Source organism: Camelus ferus, chromosome 9, assembly GCF_009834535.1.
Source record: "Camelus ferus isolate YT-003-E chromosome 9, BCGSAC_Cfer_1.0, whole genome shotgun sequence".
Classification (NCBI taxonomy): Eukaryota; Metazoa; Chordata; class Mammalia; order Artiodactyla; family Camelidae; genus Camelus; species Camelus ferus.
The window spans coordinates 63,172,350-63,190,221 of record NC_045704.1 but is presented as its reverse complement, the minus strand read 5'-3'; the positions used below and the strand labels follow the sequence as shown (position 1 = coordinate 63,190,221).

General features: G+C 36.6%; 1 protein-coding gene across 2 annotated transcripts in view; it reads right to left on the bottom strand.

The window, feature by feature from the left end:
* Positions 1-550: 550 nt before the first annotated feature.
* Positions 551-17,872, bottom strand: part of SLC16A1 (solute carrier family 16 member 1) — a 32,089-nt gene continuing 14,767 nt past the window's right edge. For both annotated transcript variants that reach the window (XM_032487001.1, XM_032487002.1), the window contains exons 2-5: positions 15,552-15,812; positions 11,174-11,317; positions 7,311-8,177; positions 551-4,903 (exon numbers count right to left, since the gene is read on the bottom strand). In XM_032487001.1, the coding sequence (XP_032342892.1) occupies positions 4,626-4,903; positions 7,311-8,177; positions 11,174-11,317; positions 15,552-15,768 (1,506 nt within the window). In that variant the 5' untranslated portion in view covers positions 15,769-15,812 and the 3' untranslated portion in view covers positions 551-4,625. The remainder of the gene's footprint in view (positions 4,904-7,310; positions 8,178-11,173; positions 11,318-15,551; positions 15,813-17,872) is intronic.

Genomic DNA, 17,872 nt, shown 5'->3' with positions numbered 1-17,872 from the left:
TCACCCCCCCTTTTACCAGATGCAGTTCTTGTAGAAGAAAAAAAAAAAAAAAAAAGTAACCTGTTTGTAATAATCATCAGCTTCATTTTCTTAGGAGTCATGTGTCTCTTGCCAAAACCCTTCTAGATCAAATGTACTGTTTTTTCCTCTTTGTAAACCAGAAGTATGTGCTTCATTATTTTGTTTTAGTATAAAAGTAACAATCACATCAACAACATTTGGAATATAGAAAAATTATCTCTAATTTTACCATGCTTACAAAATGCCTAGTATATTTGCATACATCCTTTATCCCCTGTGCATGTGTACATATGTATTATGAATACACACACACCATGGTGGTTTGCGTTCTGCTTTGTCATTTAACATTGTGCCATGTGTGTATCATCAGGACTTCATAGTCATCCATTTAAATAGTTATTGATATACATTTTAGAAATTTTCAAAGAAATTGATAATTTCAGACACCTAACTCTCTTATATAAATTCTAAATCTGGAATTCTTAGGGAAAAGATGTAAACTCATGGTATCTGACACATACTACGAAACTGCTTTGCCAACATGGCAACATGTAACAATTTATTCAGTCACCAAGTGATGATAATTTTAATCAATTATCAATGTAGGGAAAAATAGAAACCTCATCCATCTTTCAGTTTACATTTAAGAACACTGCTAGGGACAGAGAACTTTAATCATGATTGATTACCAGTTATTTTTCTTCTCTTTTAAAATCATCACAAATATTGAGGGGTGTCTCTTCCCTGTGGAGGCAGTGAACAGTTAAGAGTACCAAGAGCAAGGGTTTTGGGATTCAAATCCATTTTAATCAAACAGCTGGACATATATGCACCAACCCCATGAGTTGTTAGTTTCATCCATTCATTACCAAAGACAGACCATTCCATTTGTAAGACTAAAAGGAGGATCTGATCAAAAAGGAGAGTTTGCTCATTTCATTAATATTCTTATCTATGTCACTCCCACACTATCCTCTGAAAGTAAGGATCTACCCACCTTGGGAATCAGAAGAGCTCAATTTTTTCCCAAATATTACTTTTCTTTGATTTTTTTTTTTCAATAGTCAGATGCTTACACTTATTAAGCCCTTGCTTAACAGGAGCTGTCCCAACTAGCCTTCATGACAACCCTCAGGGGGTTGGTACTCATTATTAACACCTTACGGAAGAAAACACCTGATGCTTAGGTGTGAAGTCACACAGCCTCTGTCTGAATCCAGGCCACCTACTGTGTTAAGCACCAGCAGTCTGTGATGATTCCTATGCTAGCTTTAGGAAGTGAAGGTGATAAAGTCAGCAAAAAGTAAGTAAATCAATGCTGTTCACAGCAGGAGAAAAGTACTCTACCAGTCACGCTCATTTGAATGATTTTGTGACTATGGTCCAGACTAAATGGAGGAAAGGCTGACTGAATCTAAAACCCTAAAGCTAGAACAACACATTTCAGGAATGATGTACTTGAAACCTCTTTGCGTGCATCTAAAATCTGAAGCAGTGTGGTGTGATTGCTTACATTTGGATAAGCCAGGCAAGCTTGGCTGTCATTTCCTATCAGGTTTTCATAATGGCACAAGTCTATTATTAACCTCTTTCTTCAAGTGCCTGACCTGATTATTAAAACAAGGCATGTTACAAAGGTGGACATCCACTGTTAACGTTCACCTTTTCCCATCTTTCCAACTGAAAGTTTGCGGGTGGGGGGAAAATCTTAATAATTAAGTTTATTATACTGTGAACCATTTGCTAGGGAAAGTAAAACCCAGGCACAGGTTTTTCATATAAACCAATCAATCTCAAATTCAATATAATAAAACACTGGCTCATACAAAAATATTAAGTGGCTTTTAACAACTTTTTTCCTTTTTAAAATACAGGATTAATATTGACATATGTAAATATGGTCATCTTACCATGATCACCAGACACTGTCCAACCTATCAGGTTCTTAAATAATTGTCCAGTTTTGAATCAGGAGGCTGTTTCAGAATGTACCCTTGAAGAGTCCCAAGCCTTTTTGGGCACAGCTACTTAAAGAACTGTATGCTCTCTCTGTGACTTACAGAGACAGAGGGTGTGGGACAGAGGAAAGCAAAGATAGGTGGGTACTCTATGCATACATCTATTTTCTCAGAGCAGTCACTGAGAGTGTGTCACTGAAATAAAACTTAAGTCTAGTCAGACCTCCTGTGGAGCAAGGGATAACAGACTGCCCAGTCAGGAAGCCCAGATGCATCCAGTGTTGAACACAACACTGCAACACAGAGAGGATTAGCTACAAGGAGTAGATGGCAGACTAGGCCTATTACTGAGTTTTAGTGTTGGCTCTGTTACCAAAACTCATCTTGAATAAATCCCCTAAGCTGGTATCTTCAGTGGGAGAAAGTCAGCGTTGGATAGGGTGATAAAAGGTTTAGTCCAGCCTTGAACCAGTTTTTGAACTTTGCTTCTGAATACAGCAACTTCAGAACCCTTCCTTCTAAGAGGTGGTGGTCAATCTGCACCAAAAAACTCCCACTTCAAAAACAAGATTAACTAATGAAAAAAAAGACTAAGCAGGGTCTTATAGGTGTAGCTTGACACCTGGGATGGGGAAAGCAATCCTATACAACTGGTTTACTTTTTCCCCCCACTTTTTTTTACTTGTATTACTCAACTGACAGTAGAGTAGAGATTCTCATTTTTATAGAAGGGGAAAGATGAACAGAGGTTAGGTTCATGGAAAATGGCAGAGTCCAAACTGGAGCCAAGCCTGCCAACATCACAGCAGGCTCCTCCTCTAAAATTCTTCCTCCATCTGCCATGACACTTGGTCACAGAAAGGGAGTTTTCATTGTATCCTTAAGGTTAACTACTCTGGTTTCAAATTGCTTTCAGAAAGGTAGTTTCAAAATTCCTCTCCTACCTGCTTTAAAGAGGTAAAGAGAAAAATCAAAACAAACCATGTACACAAATCCCAAGCACTTAAGCTGAATGATTTAATATCAGCAAGGGCCAAATTGAATCTTGATAATAAAAATGGAGACATGCAATATTTTCCTCAAGAAAATAAACATTTGGAGGAAGAAACATTTCTTAAAAAAAAATTTATTTTAAAAAGCCAGCCTCTTAAACAAGGTTTCATATCTATACTTCCATACTGTCAATTACAATATTTTAAAATACATTGAATATAATTCACTGAATGTCTATCATTATCTTCCTGCCTCAATTTAAAACATATCAGGTTAAAAAAATATTTACAGTTTTCATTCTGGTCCATCCTCCTTCCTGTCCTTATACTAAACCCATTTCTCTGCTACCTTTCAGATAAGTGAAAAGGGTCACAAAACCTTTAGATCTGTGTAAAGAGTAAGAAAATATGTCCAGTAACTCTAAGCAAAACATAATTTTCTTTAAGGCCTTCTCATAAAAAGGAAAAGGAGTTACTTATTGATAAGCCCACTTAGCAACTTCTCTCGCAGTCTTACCCTTACTGGTTTGCCTGGGCCAAATCTCTCTGGCTGTCTTTAATTAACGAACATTGAAAACACAAACAAACAAAAAACTGAACACACAAAGACAGTATCTCTCACACAATGCTAAGGTAGATGCAGATATAAATGGAACCACTATGAATCAAAGGGGAAGAATTCCAGGAAAAACAGAAAAAAAAGATTGCAAGTCTCACAGTTTAACTGAGGTTTTGAAAAAAACCTAAGGTGAATTCAGCTGCTGTTTGAAATATCTGTCTACATTTAATTTACTAAGGAGGCACAAATATATTGTTTTGTATATTTTAATACTAACTTTTACAGTGAAAAAACCAATACCATGTGATCTCAAAAGGGGCAAGGATCTATAACCACTCAAAATGTGTCTTTGGAAAGGGGAACAAAAATAGTAATTTAAGGAAGTCAACTCTCGAGCATTCGGCTTCTAATAAGCAACTCAAGATACTGGAGAGGTGTTGATGAGCACAATGCATCTAGAACAGCCAGGATGTTTCCAAAGTTTTATGCCTTAAATTTTCTAAATACATATTTAGCAAGCATATATGCCAGGCAACTATTGATGCTAGGAAAATATTTTAGTCAGGATATTATAAAACCCCCAACTTTAAACAAACATTTCTGTTCATAAATCTTCCAATGACAATGTCTGACAATATATTATAAATAACAATGAAGCAAGATTAATTTTAAATTTTAGATTTGCCTCAAACTAGTTGTTATTTTTTCCTTGTAACGGAATGCTTCAAATGGGTGAATTAAGCAGAATGGTTTAAAAAGTTAAGGCTCCCTAAAGAGTTCTAAAGAATAAAACTTAAGGCACATATTAAAATCTTCATGACACTGTTAAAAGCTAAGATTTAAACAAACAAACAAACAAATAAACAAACAAAAACCCAACTTCCTTCCCACATTCTTTTTCAACCACTCCCTCCCCAAAGGCTATGGTATTTTTAATTCAGACTACTGGTAAGGAGTGAAACAAAAATTCCATCAACGAACCCCTGCAGATGATTCCCACGCAAATGTCCAGTATTTGCATTGAGCACCACTGGTAGATCACAGGCCAATAGAATATTTCATGAGCTACTCCATTTACCCTTCAGCCCTGCAAGTTCAAACTGGACTCTCCTCCTCTTTGGGGCCTCCTTCTATGCCTTTCTGCTCTGGAGATTCTGCTGCATCACTGACTTCTTTTGGCTTCTCAGCAACATCAATACTGGTCTCTTCCTCTTTACTTTCCTTTTTCTGCTGCTTCTCTGCTTTCTGTTCTTTTGCCAGAAGTCGATAATTGATGCCCATGCCAATGAAGAGATAGATGCCTGAGACAATAAGGATTATGCCACATGCCCAGTATGTGTATTTATAGTCTCCATATATGTCATTCAGACTACCTAAAGATGGCGAAAAAAAAAAAAAAAGGTTATGTGGGTGAACAATTATATCTTTTCCCAAATAAAGCTCAAGGATACACTTAGAAAAATGTCCACCCAATCCTCAAAGCCCACGAATGAAAATTAAGTATAAAAAGGAACAGGTGAAAATTGTCTGATCTTTTGTTTATGACATCACACTGATTCTGGATGGCCTAGAATATTCTGTTCTTTAGAAACTTGAAAATAATTAAATCTCGGCAAATTTGAACTGGGAAAGACTTAGAGATCACATAGGATTAATTCTTTCAATATACAGTAGAAAAATTTGTTGCTCAAAAGAGGTTTGGGAGTCTTGTCCAAGGCCACAGAGCGATTTCCACCCTCTCAGGACAATGTTCTTTCTCTGACATCAGTGTTTCCCAAAGAGCAATCCTGTGAGCACTCATACTATGCTAAAATATTAACTGACAGCAATACCTTTACACCATTCTAAGTGCTTAATATTCACTACAGGAAGATTCTATCATCATTCCCGTTGTATAACGTAAAAACCAAAGTTCAGAAACCTTAAGTAACTTGTCCAAGGTCACAAAGTGACCTAGTGTGTGAAATAGGTTGGCTTGAAACCCACCAGGTCTGACTCAGGCCTCCACCCACAACTCTATGCTACAGGACACCTCCCTAATGTTTCCAAAGTCAAGCAAATTTGGAAATGACATATCATAGTCTTTTCTATTAAAGCCTTTTATGAGGTCTGATAGTAAAGAAACTCATTTACTTTGATGTTTCTGAACTTTTTTGGCCATGAAATCCTTGTTATAGTAAAATGTATTAGCATCTCTACAAACTAGTATTTCAAGGAATAAACTATGGAAAACTCTACACCCATAAAGAATATAATAACCAGTTCAAATAGGACTCCATACAGTTTTCCAGCTCAGGGCATCACTCACTCAGCAATGCTTATTGGGTCTCTATACACACACCAGGCACTGGGTCCACTAGGCCCTGAGTTAAGGGTGAGCAAAAGAGGGAACATCCATACAGTTCAGTGGAGAGGAAAAATGTTAACCCAGTAAGTGCATACACTGTGACAAGTGCTACAGGGAGGGCCTGAGAGCAGAGAATAGGAGGTTGAGGCCAGCAAGTAGGGTCAGGAGGGCTTTTCTTAAAGTGTAAATAAACTTCACCAAGACTTACAGGAGGATAGGAGTTATCTGGGAGAAAGGAGATGGGAAAAGTATCCAGGCAGAGAAGAGCTTGTGCAGAGGCGGGTGGTAGGAGGAAGCAGAGGGTGTGAGAGGGGAACCAGAGAGAGCAACTGAGTGGTGGGAATGAGGCTGGAGAGGTGGGTGGGCAAGGCCACACAGAGCCTTGCGGGCCATGGTAGGGAATCTGATCTTCACCCTAAGATGTGGGAAACAACTGGAGTGTTCTAATCAGCTGGAATATCAGGTTTGCATTAGCAAAGATAATTTTGCCAGCAGAGAAGAAAGGGGATTGAGGGCTGGCTAAGGTGGATATGGGTAGACCAGTTAGGAGGCTACTGGAGCAGCCCAGATACAAGACAGGAACTATGGATAAGGGTAATGTTGTCATGGAGAAAATGGGCAGATTAGAAAGAGCTTTACCAAGTGAAAAGTGACAAGACGTGGCAACTCTGTCGGGTATGGGGAGGAAAAGCGCAATATCAAAAGACAGCTGCAGGTCTTTCTTTTATGTATCACCACTCACCCCCCAAATCACACTCATACAAGCCTGGGTCACAACCGGGAGAGCCAATTATTTTTCACCATATGTTATATTTTAAGTTATTAATTTAAAAGATGAAGTATTTAATAACCTTAGGAAACAGTTCCCAATTATATACTCACTTACTAGCTCTGTGATGCAAGGCACATTATTTCACCTTTCGAAGACTATTTCTTCACTTACGAAGTAGGAACTGTAACAGTCCTACCTCATAGACTTGTAAGATATAGGAGGATACAGAAAATGGTTAGGGCAGTACTTGGTATACCATGGACACTCATGGTAGCTATAATTTATTATTTTAATTATTACTACTGAAATAAACTTCATTATTAAAATGCAATCACTACCAGTGCTTTAGAGGTAGAGTTGTATTTTACATGTTTTTCTACAGTAAGCATGTAAGTTTTATGAAAAGGAAACACTTTTTAAAACCAATGCTATTTGTAAAATTATTTAACTCCCCTTTCAGCTTGATGATTCATTTTAATTCAGTTCTGTAAGTATTTGAGCAATTATGCTGTGCCAAGCATTGTATCAGCACAGAGGGTACAGAAATAAGAAAGACTAGCCCTCTGCCATCAAGCAGCTCACTGATTCCTGCTTTCTCTCACCTTCCCAATCATCTATGCTTGTTTTTTAACAGAACCACAAAAATAGGGACATACTATACCTAAAAGCGGTGGCCCCAGGAGGACAGGACAGCATTCCACAATGGTCACCAATCCCACGGCACTAGAGAACCTCTGGGGTCCAACAAGGTCCATCAGTGTTTCAAATAATACTGAACTGAGCCATCCAAATGCAAATCCAAAGAATCCCGCGTAGACACAGAACCCTATATAGCTGGAGGATAAAGGTGCTAGCAGATGACATACTCCATTTGCAATAATGGAAGCAGCAAAAAAATACTGGACTCGAGGTCTTATCCACTTTGTGTTGGCTACAAGTCCCATAGAAGGCCTGGCTACCATGTCAACAAAAGCCAGAATAGAAAGAAGGAAGGCAGCTTTCTCACTAGAGTAATGCTGACTCTTGCCATAATTACTAAGAAAGACTAAAGGTGTAAATAGTCCAAAAAACATGAGCACATTTCCAGACAGGTAGAGCAAAAAGCCTCTGTGTGCAAACAGGGATAAGTCCAGGAATTGATTAAGTGTCTGGAAGACTGATCGTTTCTCTTCTTTGGGGTTTCCTCCAATAAGATCTGTATTTGCATCACTTGCTCCTTTTATTGCATCAGATTTTCCAGCTTCCTGAATGGATTCTTTAGACCTATGTTTCTCTGCAGTGCTTGGCTTGGGCCCTATAGGTCTCATCAGAGATCCTGCTACACAGCAGTTTAACAGTAAGCCCCCAAGAATTAGGAAGCTTCCTCTCCAGCCAAAGATGCCAAAGAAAGCCTGGTTCAGGGGGGCCAGGGTAGAGAGGAACACAGGACTGCCTGCCATGGCCAGTCCATTTGCCAATGGTCGCCTCTTGTAGAAGTATTTGCCAATCATGGTCAGAGCTGGATTCAAGTTGAAAGCAAGGCCAAGACCTGGGGAGAGGGGAAAAAAGAATCACAAACTACAATAAAATGTCAGAAATATATTCAGAATTACTTAACCAGACAAATAAATTAAAACAAAAGCTATATAATTCAAAATGATACAAATGAATAGGAAGACAATCTATGCTCATGGGTTGGAAGAATTAACATTGTCAACATGTCCTTATTACCTAAAGCAGTCTACAGGTTCAATGCAATGGCTATAAAAATCCAAAGTACATTTTTCACAAAAATAGAACAAAAAATTATAAAATATGTGTGGAATCATAAAAGATCCAATGTTCATATTCATAGCAGCATTATTTACAATTGCCAAGTTATAGAAACAACCTGTGTCCGTTAATAGACGAATGGATAAAGAAGATGGGGTGTGTGTGTATATATGTATATATGTATATATATGTGTGTGTATATATATATATATATATATATATATGCAATGGAATACTACTCAGCCATACAGAAAAGATAAAATATTGCTATATCCAACATCATGGCTGCACCTTAAGGGTATTATGCTAAGAGAAATAAGTCAGAGGAGAAAGACAAATACCATGATTTCACTCATACGTGGGATATAAAAAACTAATAAACAAACAAAAACAAAATAAATTAACAAACCAAACTAAACAAAAACAAAATAAATTAACAAACCAAACTAAACAAAAACAAATATGTAGATATAGAGAACAGAGTAATGGTTACCAGAGAAGAAGGGGCTGTGGGGAGGGTGAAATGAGTAAAGGCAATCAACTGCGTGGTGATGGATGGGAAATAAACTTTTGGTGGTGAAAAAATAAAATAAAAAATAAAACCAGATGTCAGACCCCTTGACCCTCCTATGACTCTTTCCTCACATGTAAAACAGGCACACAGAACTGCTGTGAATAAAACAAGAGGCATATAACTCATAACAGTGCCTGGCACGTGGTTAGTAATCGATATATGTTAGTTATTTTATAATTGTTGTTTATATTATTTGCAAGCGATTAGCTATTTGTCAAATCTGGCAAATAACCTGAGGGATAACTGTAACCACAGAAGATCATTAAGTAGACAGTTATCAAACAGAGAGTTTTAAAAACAGTCTTAAATTAGAAAATGCAATACAAAATTATTCCTTTTACATACAGCAGCACCAAAAACTAAAAAATGTGCAATTTATAATGGCTACAATTGTATAACTTTCTGGAAAGGCCAGAGAATTAAAACCAACACACAAAATTTTGGGGTAATAAAACACAACATTGTCAAGATGTCAGTACTCCCCAAATGAATGTGCCAATCTAATGTGATTCCAATGAAAATGTCAGTGCATTTCACTCTGGAGATGAAGTAAAATGACTCTAAAACATGATTAGAGAATACATTAGAGTCAACAAGGAAGTTTCTGGTGATGCAGCAGGAGGAATGGGACTAATATTAGATATAAAAATGAACTTTTAAAAGCTACAATCATTAGAACAGTGTGACTCTGGCTCAGTAATAGGTAAACACTGATCAAAGAAAGGACAGAAAGTCCAGGAACATACCTGAAATATATATCAACATTTAAGGGAAGGTAAAAGTGACATTTTTAATTACTACAAAAAGAATTAATAAATGGTGCTAGTATCAGTAAATATTCAAATAACTTTTGGTGCTCTCCCTGGCCCCCTCTTGCTCCCTACTATTTATATCTAAGCTATTCACAGAGTCTTAAAACAATTAACCAGAGTAGGTCACTCCTGTATTTGAAACCTGCTCATGGCTTCCTGTGCATAACCTTTCTCCTGGCCTTTACCTCCCTCCCTGATCTCATACCAGACCATTCTTCCCTGTGCTAATAAGCATGCTGACTTAGGGCCTGTGTTCCCCTAGATTTTCACAAAGCTTGTTCCCCGCTGTTACTCAGATCTCTATTAAGGTCATCTCTTCAGTGAGCCCTTCCTTCCTTTTGCTGACTACCTAGTCCTTCCCTGTCAGAACATTTCGTTTTGAGGGTTTGTACAGCATTTACTGCTCCCTGATTTTTCTTATTTATCTATTTGTAAGTAGCTGTGTCTGACTCCTCCCATGAAAGGGCATGACTCTGCCCAACTTGTTGCCCTGTGCCCACAGCACAGAGCCAGTGCCCGACATACATGTATATGACTGTTGTTCATGATCTATTGTTAAGTCAAAAAAACTGGTTATAAAATATTTGATGAAGTAAATATTTTTTGTTCTGAAAAAAGTTGTATGTTTGCACATAGAAAAAAGCTGGGAGTGGGGAGGGTATAGCTCAAGTGGTAGAGCACACACTTAGCATGCACGAAGTCCTGGGTCCAATCCCCAGTACCTCCTCTAAAAATTAATAAACCTAAAATAAATAAAATAAATTAATTACCTCCCCACCACCAAAATGATATAATTAAATAATACAATAATGAGAAAAAAGCTGGGAGGGACATACATTAAAATGTCAATAGTCATTTATTAGTGACATTATGAATAATATTTATTTATCATACTCATCAGCAGTTCATTATCTTAATTTGGCCATTAAAACAAAGGGGAAGGAATTATCAAGGGATAGAGGATCCTCTATTCCTCGGAAATATATGTGAACTTTGTTATCAGATAATTCCTGCTTCATGTTTTGCTGCAATCGAAGTCTATTCCCTGTGAGAGGAACAGGTACTGAGGGAGAGCAGTAACCAGTGACCACCCTTGCAACAAACTACCAGATATATTTTATCCACAACCACTGACTATTCTTAGGACAAGGGATACAATCATTTATTTCAATTCATTCATTTATTCTACAATGAACACCAACTGTATGATAGCAATTTCTTTAAAATTTTGGTTTTCTAGTACCCTTAATGTATTTATAGCTATTCAAAATGATAATCAAGTAATTTCTATAAGGAAGGAATTTCACACAGAAGATCTGAAGGACCAATGCAGGTGAATACTAAATAGCCAGCAATGAATTAATATTTTAAAATGAATCAACTCACCTCCAATGACTCCGACACACAAGTAAAGTTCCTTCACAGTGTTACAGAAAGAAGCTGCAATCAAGCCACAGCCTGACAAGCAGCCGCCAATAATCATGATTGGACGACTGCCGTATTTATTCACCAGGATACTGCTGATAGGACCTAGGAGAGAACCCAAAATTTAGTAGTACAGAGGAAAGGAACACACCCCCTCACATGTACATAAGGCATTAACAACACTGAATGACAAGTCCTCCAAAATTAGCAGATACAGCAAAAGGCAACGATAAGAATATTGCTATCTATAATTATTTCATAGTCATAGGTATGTGTGCTGGAAAGTACAGACGCTAAAAATCATTAATTGTGTATCTTCTCTATCTTGAAATATTGAAAAGAACTTAATCTTGTAAGGTAGAACAGGCTGAAAACACCTTGGTAATGCATATTCATAGGCTTCTCGCTGTATCTAGGATATGATCACTATATATTTAGCAAGTCTGCTCTATTTTAATTTTGGACAGGCACAATGACATGATGAGATGATGTTAGAGTGTTCTTCACACATTATTATAAATGTGGCTTGTGTCATATTTTAAAAAAACAAAGGTTAAAATACATAATTATTTTTTCCACGTTAAGTAGTTTTGCAATTAGGACATCTAAATTTAAAACAAAACAAAATACCTGTTCCCAGTTACATGGAGATATCTCAGGTATTGAATTGAATGGAATATCTTTTAGGGTTAATAGGTTCCATGCCTGTTTTGTGGTAGCAACACTATGAAAAACTGTAGAAGATTAAGTCAGATGACTGCAAACAAAAAGTCACTGCAGTGCATCCGTGGGAAGGGGACACAAGGGAAAGAACTGATGTTTGAATTTACAAAGTCACAAAGCTAATGAGAACTGAGTTTCAAATCTAGCCCATTTTCTTCCCATTACATGTACTCTATTTTTGGAACTAAATTATTAAGAAGACATACAAATCATATTTTTCTTCTATTAGCACAGTAAATTCTGACCTTATTCTATTATTCTATACTTAGCTCCCTAGAAGATAGTAAGTCCTTTTTTAAAAACAGACATAGAATGTGCATATTCAGAATATACTGTTGATCATGTTGACAGATTCTATCTCCATAAACACTATGAAAAATTCTGCATTATTCATACTGTAGTGCTACTGTTCAGAGTTGCAGTATGGTATACTCAGATGAAAAGGACAGGCTATTGGGGGTAGGGGGGTGGGTAATAGCTCAGTGGTAGAGCATGTGCTTGGTATGCACGAGGTCCTGGGTTCAATCCATTAAAAAAAAGAAAAAAAACCTCCATTAAAAAAAAAGGCAGGTTCTGGCCCCAGGGAACCCAATTTCAAATTATGGTACGTATAATCAAAACGCGGTATGTATATACATATGTGTATATATATTAAAATGCAAGAAGGAATTAAAGCTCTTGAAAATCCTAGTGTTGCAGAGGACTGATTCTAAGGGGCTGGGTCAAGAACTGGCTGCAGGAGACACTTCAGGTCATCCAAGGATATGTATAAAGAAGTTTTCATTGATCTTCTAAATCTCTTTATGAAGATATTAGGCCACAGCTGGTTTGGAAATAATTTGAACTTATAGCTTGTAGAAGATGAAAGAATTAAATACTAAAAGAATATTCATTAAATATTTTCATATAAATTAGTCATTAAACAGTTTTTGTAGTCAGAATTACAAAGATCAAAAAATACTGCCACACTATTGACTCTGTGAAGTAGAAGTTAATACTGTAAAGTTTGTAGTATTTTAAACTCTAAACTGGCAATGTTAAGATGACATTACTGTGGAACTGAAACAGGTTTGTTTTGTTTTTTTTAAATAGAGGGGACCCAGGGCCTCTTGCATCCTAAGCAGATGCTCTACCTCTGAGCCATACCCCCTCTCTCCACTGGAACTGAAAAAAATGTAAATTTATATTTTCATGTTAAAAAAAAAAAGAAAAACTCAAATAAATAATCCAAGAGTAAGCAAATAAGATCTTCTCCTTTAAAAGGTATACTTATAATCTAATTAACATCAGTATGTATCTCTGAACCAAAGCACAGAAAGAAAGAAAGAGAGACAGAGAGAGATGGAGGGAGAGGGAAGGAGAAAGAGAAAAGAGAAAGTAAGGAAAGAAGGAAGGGAGAAAGCAAAAGAGGTGGAAGAGGGAGGGAGAGGAAGAGAAAGCAGGGAGGGAGAGGAAGATAAAGCAGAGAGGGAGAGGAAAGGAGAGAGAAGGAGAGAAGAGAGAGGAAGGAAGAGAGGACGAGAGGAAGGAAGAGAGGACGAGAAGAAGGAAGGAATAAAGGAGAGAGGGAGGGAGGAAGAAAACTAAGCCACTTACAACTCAAAACATAGTGTTGAGGGTGTGGCCCAAAAGCACAAGTTAAATTAAGGCAGTTGTAAAAGTAATGATAATCCTTAAGGGGGCATACCACCTAAGTCCAATCAATAAATATAACCCACTTAGGAAAAATTCTGCCACAAGGCTTATGATATGCAATTTGTCTTTCAGAGTTATTTCAGGAAAGATGGCCTCAATTAGCTATCATTAAAAATAGAGAGGGATACAGTTTATAGGTCTATTATGTCACATATTCAGAGAAATGTGCTAGTTATCTCTGGGTGTGGACAAAGAAGGAACTGTTTTCTCAAAAGAGTCATGTGCAATTAGCACTACTGACATCACTTACTTTTGATGCAAAATGCATGTAGCTCTCAAACCCTTTGGTATGTCAGAATTGCAACATGTGAACCTCTGGCTTGTAGTCAGCTTCAGACACACTGAGCACTTAGAGCACCTCTGGATAATATTTATACCGTTTTCTTCAAGCCATTACAGTCAAAACCTGATTAGAAATCCTGGCCAATGGAGTACAGAAGCCTCCACAGTTATTGGCTCTTGGAAGCTAGAAAATGTCCGAAGTCCCTCTGATTTCTCTGAGCTCATGAAAAAAGTACTACAATTTAGCACTTCTGTTCTTTTAAAAAGTACTTAATTTGATAGACAGAACAGGCACATGTTCAAAATTTAAAAGGCACAAAAAGATATACAGGGTGGAGGGTACAGCTTAGTGGTAGAGCGCTTGCTTAGCATGCACAAGGTCCTGGGTTCAATCCCCAGTACCTCCATAAAAAAATTAAAGAAAAAAAAATCTAATTACCTGCCCCTACAAAAAAAAAAAAAAAAAAAAAAGATACACAGCAGAAAGTCTTCCTATTCCCAGCCACCTAATTTATCTCCTTCTATGGCAACCAGCTTACCTATTTTTCTGTGCAAATAAGTACTGCACTAAATTACGACTTCAAATACTTATTCCTATTTCATGAGTTTATGTTATTGTCTCAACAGGATTACAAATTTCCTAAAGGCAGGGATCACGATCAATGTTCTTTATCATTCACACTAGCCTAGTAAGGAATAGGTGCATAGGACTTAATAAATATTGGCTGAATCTGCCACTAGATTAGAAGCCTAAGGCTAAGTAAGGTTTACAATTGAAATACAGAATCTTTATATTGGCCATTAAAGAGCTCGTGTGAAAATAATGAGGTACTAAATTATCACTAAAAAATAAGATTAACAGAAGTGAAAACTTGGCTAAATAAGCAACATGAGACCCTGTCAATCCCAATAAATAAATACACTTGACTTTAGAATCTCTGCTAAAAACAAGCAACTACATATTTTAAGTATTATGGGAGGTTTTTATTTCTATATGTAAAATTGTGATTTGATGTTCCAAGGTGAAACAAACAGTATTTTAAATGATGTTTTAAGTAAGCAACTTACTCTACACATTTCCTTCACAACATGTCAAAGAAAACAGAAGAGGAGAAAAATAAAACTTAAACTTAAGATGCAGCTGAAATGCTTCAGGACTAATAACGTCACAAGGAATAGGGGGGATTTTTATCCAGTTCTTTAAGTCTAACACCATAAAAAGATTTAACCTGAGACTTTGAACTGTGGTACTCAGGTTAGCCTGATTTACTTTAATTCTCCCCACATCAATATTAAAAAGATCTTTATTTACAGTTAGACCTCAAGACTCTAGTGGAGAGCAATAAGAAAAATCTATTGTGCACATGTCATTTTTCTGAGAGCTTTAAGTTCAATGAAACTGAGTTGGAACAAATCAGGGCACCTAACAATTTCTTATTTCTGTTTTAGAATACTACAGTGGAAGAAACAAAGTGTTGTTATTGTTAACAAGAATAAAAATGTGACTAAACATAAAGCTTCAAGAAATAAGATTTCAAAGCACTACACTGAATAATACTTTTTTTTAAAAAAGTTACCTAAAATAGAGCCTCTGGCTGCTTACTGAAAATTAAAACAGCAGGCCTTAGTGGGTACTTACCTCCACCATACATGACAGCTAACATGATGGAAGATATCCATGACACTTCACTGGTGGTGGCATTGAATATACCTTCAATTTCTTTGAAGAACACAGTAATAGATTTGGGAAATGCATAAGAGAAGCCAATGGAAATGAAAGCTCCAACTACTACTGCCCACCCCCAGCCTCCATCTGGGGGGGTGTATCCAACTGGACCTCCAACTGCCGGGGGCATTGTAAATGTAGATAAATTCCAAAACGCAGTTCAAATCCAAATATCTGAAGGATATAAAATTTAAATAACGTGTCAGCAATAAAGCACTTCCACCTAGCACTCCTAGCAACAGGGCACTTCCACCCTTTACTCCTAGCTCTCAAGTAACTGAACTGTTTTTCAACGTTACTTGTCAAACAGACATTATCTTCTAGTTTGACTTATCTGCTTGCAAAATTCACATAACATAAACCCTATAAAAGTTTCAGGTTTAATATAGGCTTTATAAGTTTTTCACCTTTCCCATATATTCTTCAATACTTACTTTCTTTTTACTTTCTCTTATTTATATGCTGACTTAGAAGTAATAGAAAGTGGGTACCTGACTCACTAGATACGTAGCAATTTGCAAAATAAAAGATCACTCTGAACATATAAGAATTTCATTTAATGGGCTGGAAAATAATCTCAGAAAAGTTTCCTTTTACCTATCTAATTGCTTTGATTCAAGAATTTTTTTTCTTATTATATGACAAGAAAAACTCCTAAACAACTAATCAATTCAGTTAAACTCATAAGCTGAACTATAATATCAGAAAACAGTAGTTTCAAACCAAAGATTATCCTTTTTTCTTGAAGCCACCTAGTACTAATGAATAACGTGGTTACAAAGTCAAACTTCCTGTTAAGGAAAAGATGGGAGTGTTTGATAGTAGGCTTACCTGTTTTCTCATGAAGGTCTCCTTTAATTTATTTAAAGCCAACTTCTACCCTATATTATAACTCATCCTACATCAGTATGTCAGCATGTCCATTTCAAATGATCTCCACTCAGACTATATTACTGCAGTAAATACAGGCAACCCCCATGACAGGCTCACTCTTGGCTACAGCATTCTATAGTCTAAAATACAGATTCAAGCTTCATAGTGTAGTAGTGTAGTAGTCAACTCCTAAATACTGTTCCTTCCCACCACCCGAATACTTCAAAAATGATTTAGGACAATAGACACTGTAGGGGTAGGAAGTTTCCCTAAAAGCAAGGATAGGTTTCATTGTTTCTACTTAACATTGTATTAAAGTTTCTAGCCAATGTGTACAGGCAAGAAGAAATAAAAGGCATAGACTAGAAAGGAAGAAGTTGTCTTTAGTCACAGATGACATAATTATCGATGTAAGTAATGCTAAAGAATATACAAAAAACGTATTAGAACTAAAAAGGAACCTAACTAGGTCTCAGGATACAAGACCAGTAAACAGAAATCAACTGTCTTTCTATAAACCAGCAATGAACAATCAGAATTTGAAATTTTAAAAAATATATACCATTCACAGCAGCATCAAAAAACTAAATAGGCATAAATCTGATAAACTATATATAAGATGCGTACACTGAAAACTACAAATTATATATCCTAAATTGGCACATTTTATAGTATGTGAATCATACCTCAGTACAGCTGGTCAAAACAAAAAATAGTTCAAAAAACAGTGACAAGGAGGATAAAATCTGTTCAGTGGGCACAGGGAGACAATACAGAAGCAAAAGGAGATGGCAGGCAAATTCCTTTGTCTTGGCTACGTGGATTGTTAAAAGAAAGAATAGGAAAAGGAAGAGGACAAAGAAATGGAGAGAAGACTCTCTCCTGAGAATTCACAACTAGAGGACTGTGTGAGCTTATGCTTGGCATCTGTGGGAAACCGCCATTGTTCTCCCAGAAATATATTATGTTTGATTTTGCTAGCAAAGATTTTCCACAAAGCCCTGCCAAATATAAGCAGACAATCTAAAATTTCAAAATATACCAAGAATCAATTAACCACAAGTGAAGTTAAAGCCAATCCAAGAACTGTAGACACTGGATATGGATATTTAAACTGATTAAAAGCATGAAATAAGGCATTAAAAGCACTTAAAAAAAACCCCCACAAAATCCTATAAAAAGACTAGATAATTTGAAACAGAACTAGAGAAGTATATTCAACAAAATTAATAATAGGTTAACCAGCAGCATGGCTGGAAAGAGAAAGAGTGTTGAACTGGAGGATGAGTTAGAGGAAAATAAAATTCAGGGGAGAGCTTTATTCTGAATTTATGAGAGAAAAGTTTAGAAACATGGAGTTC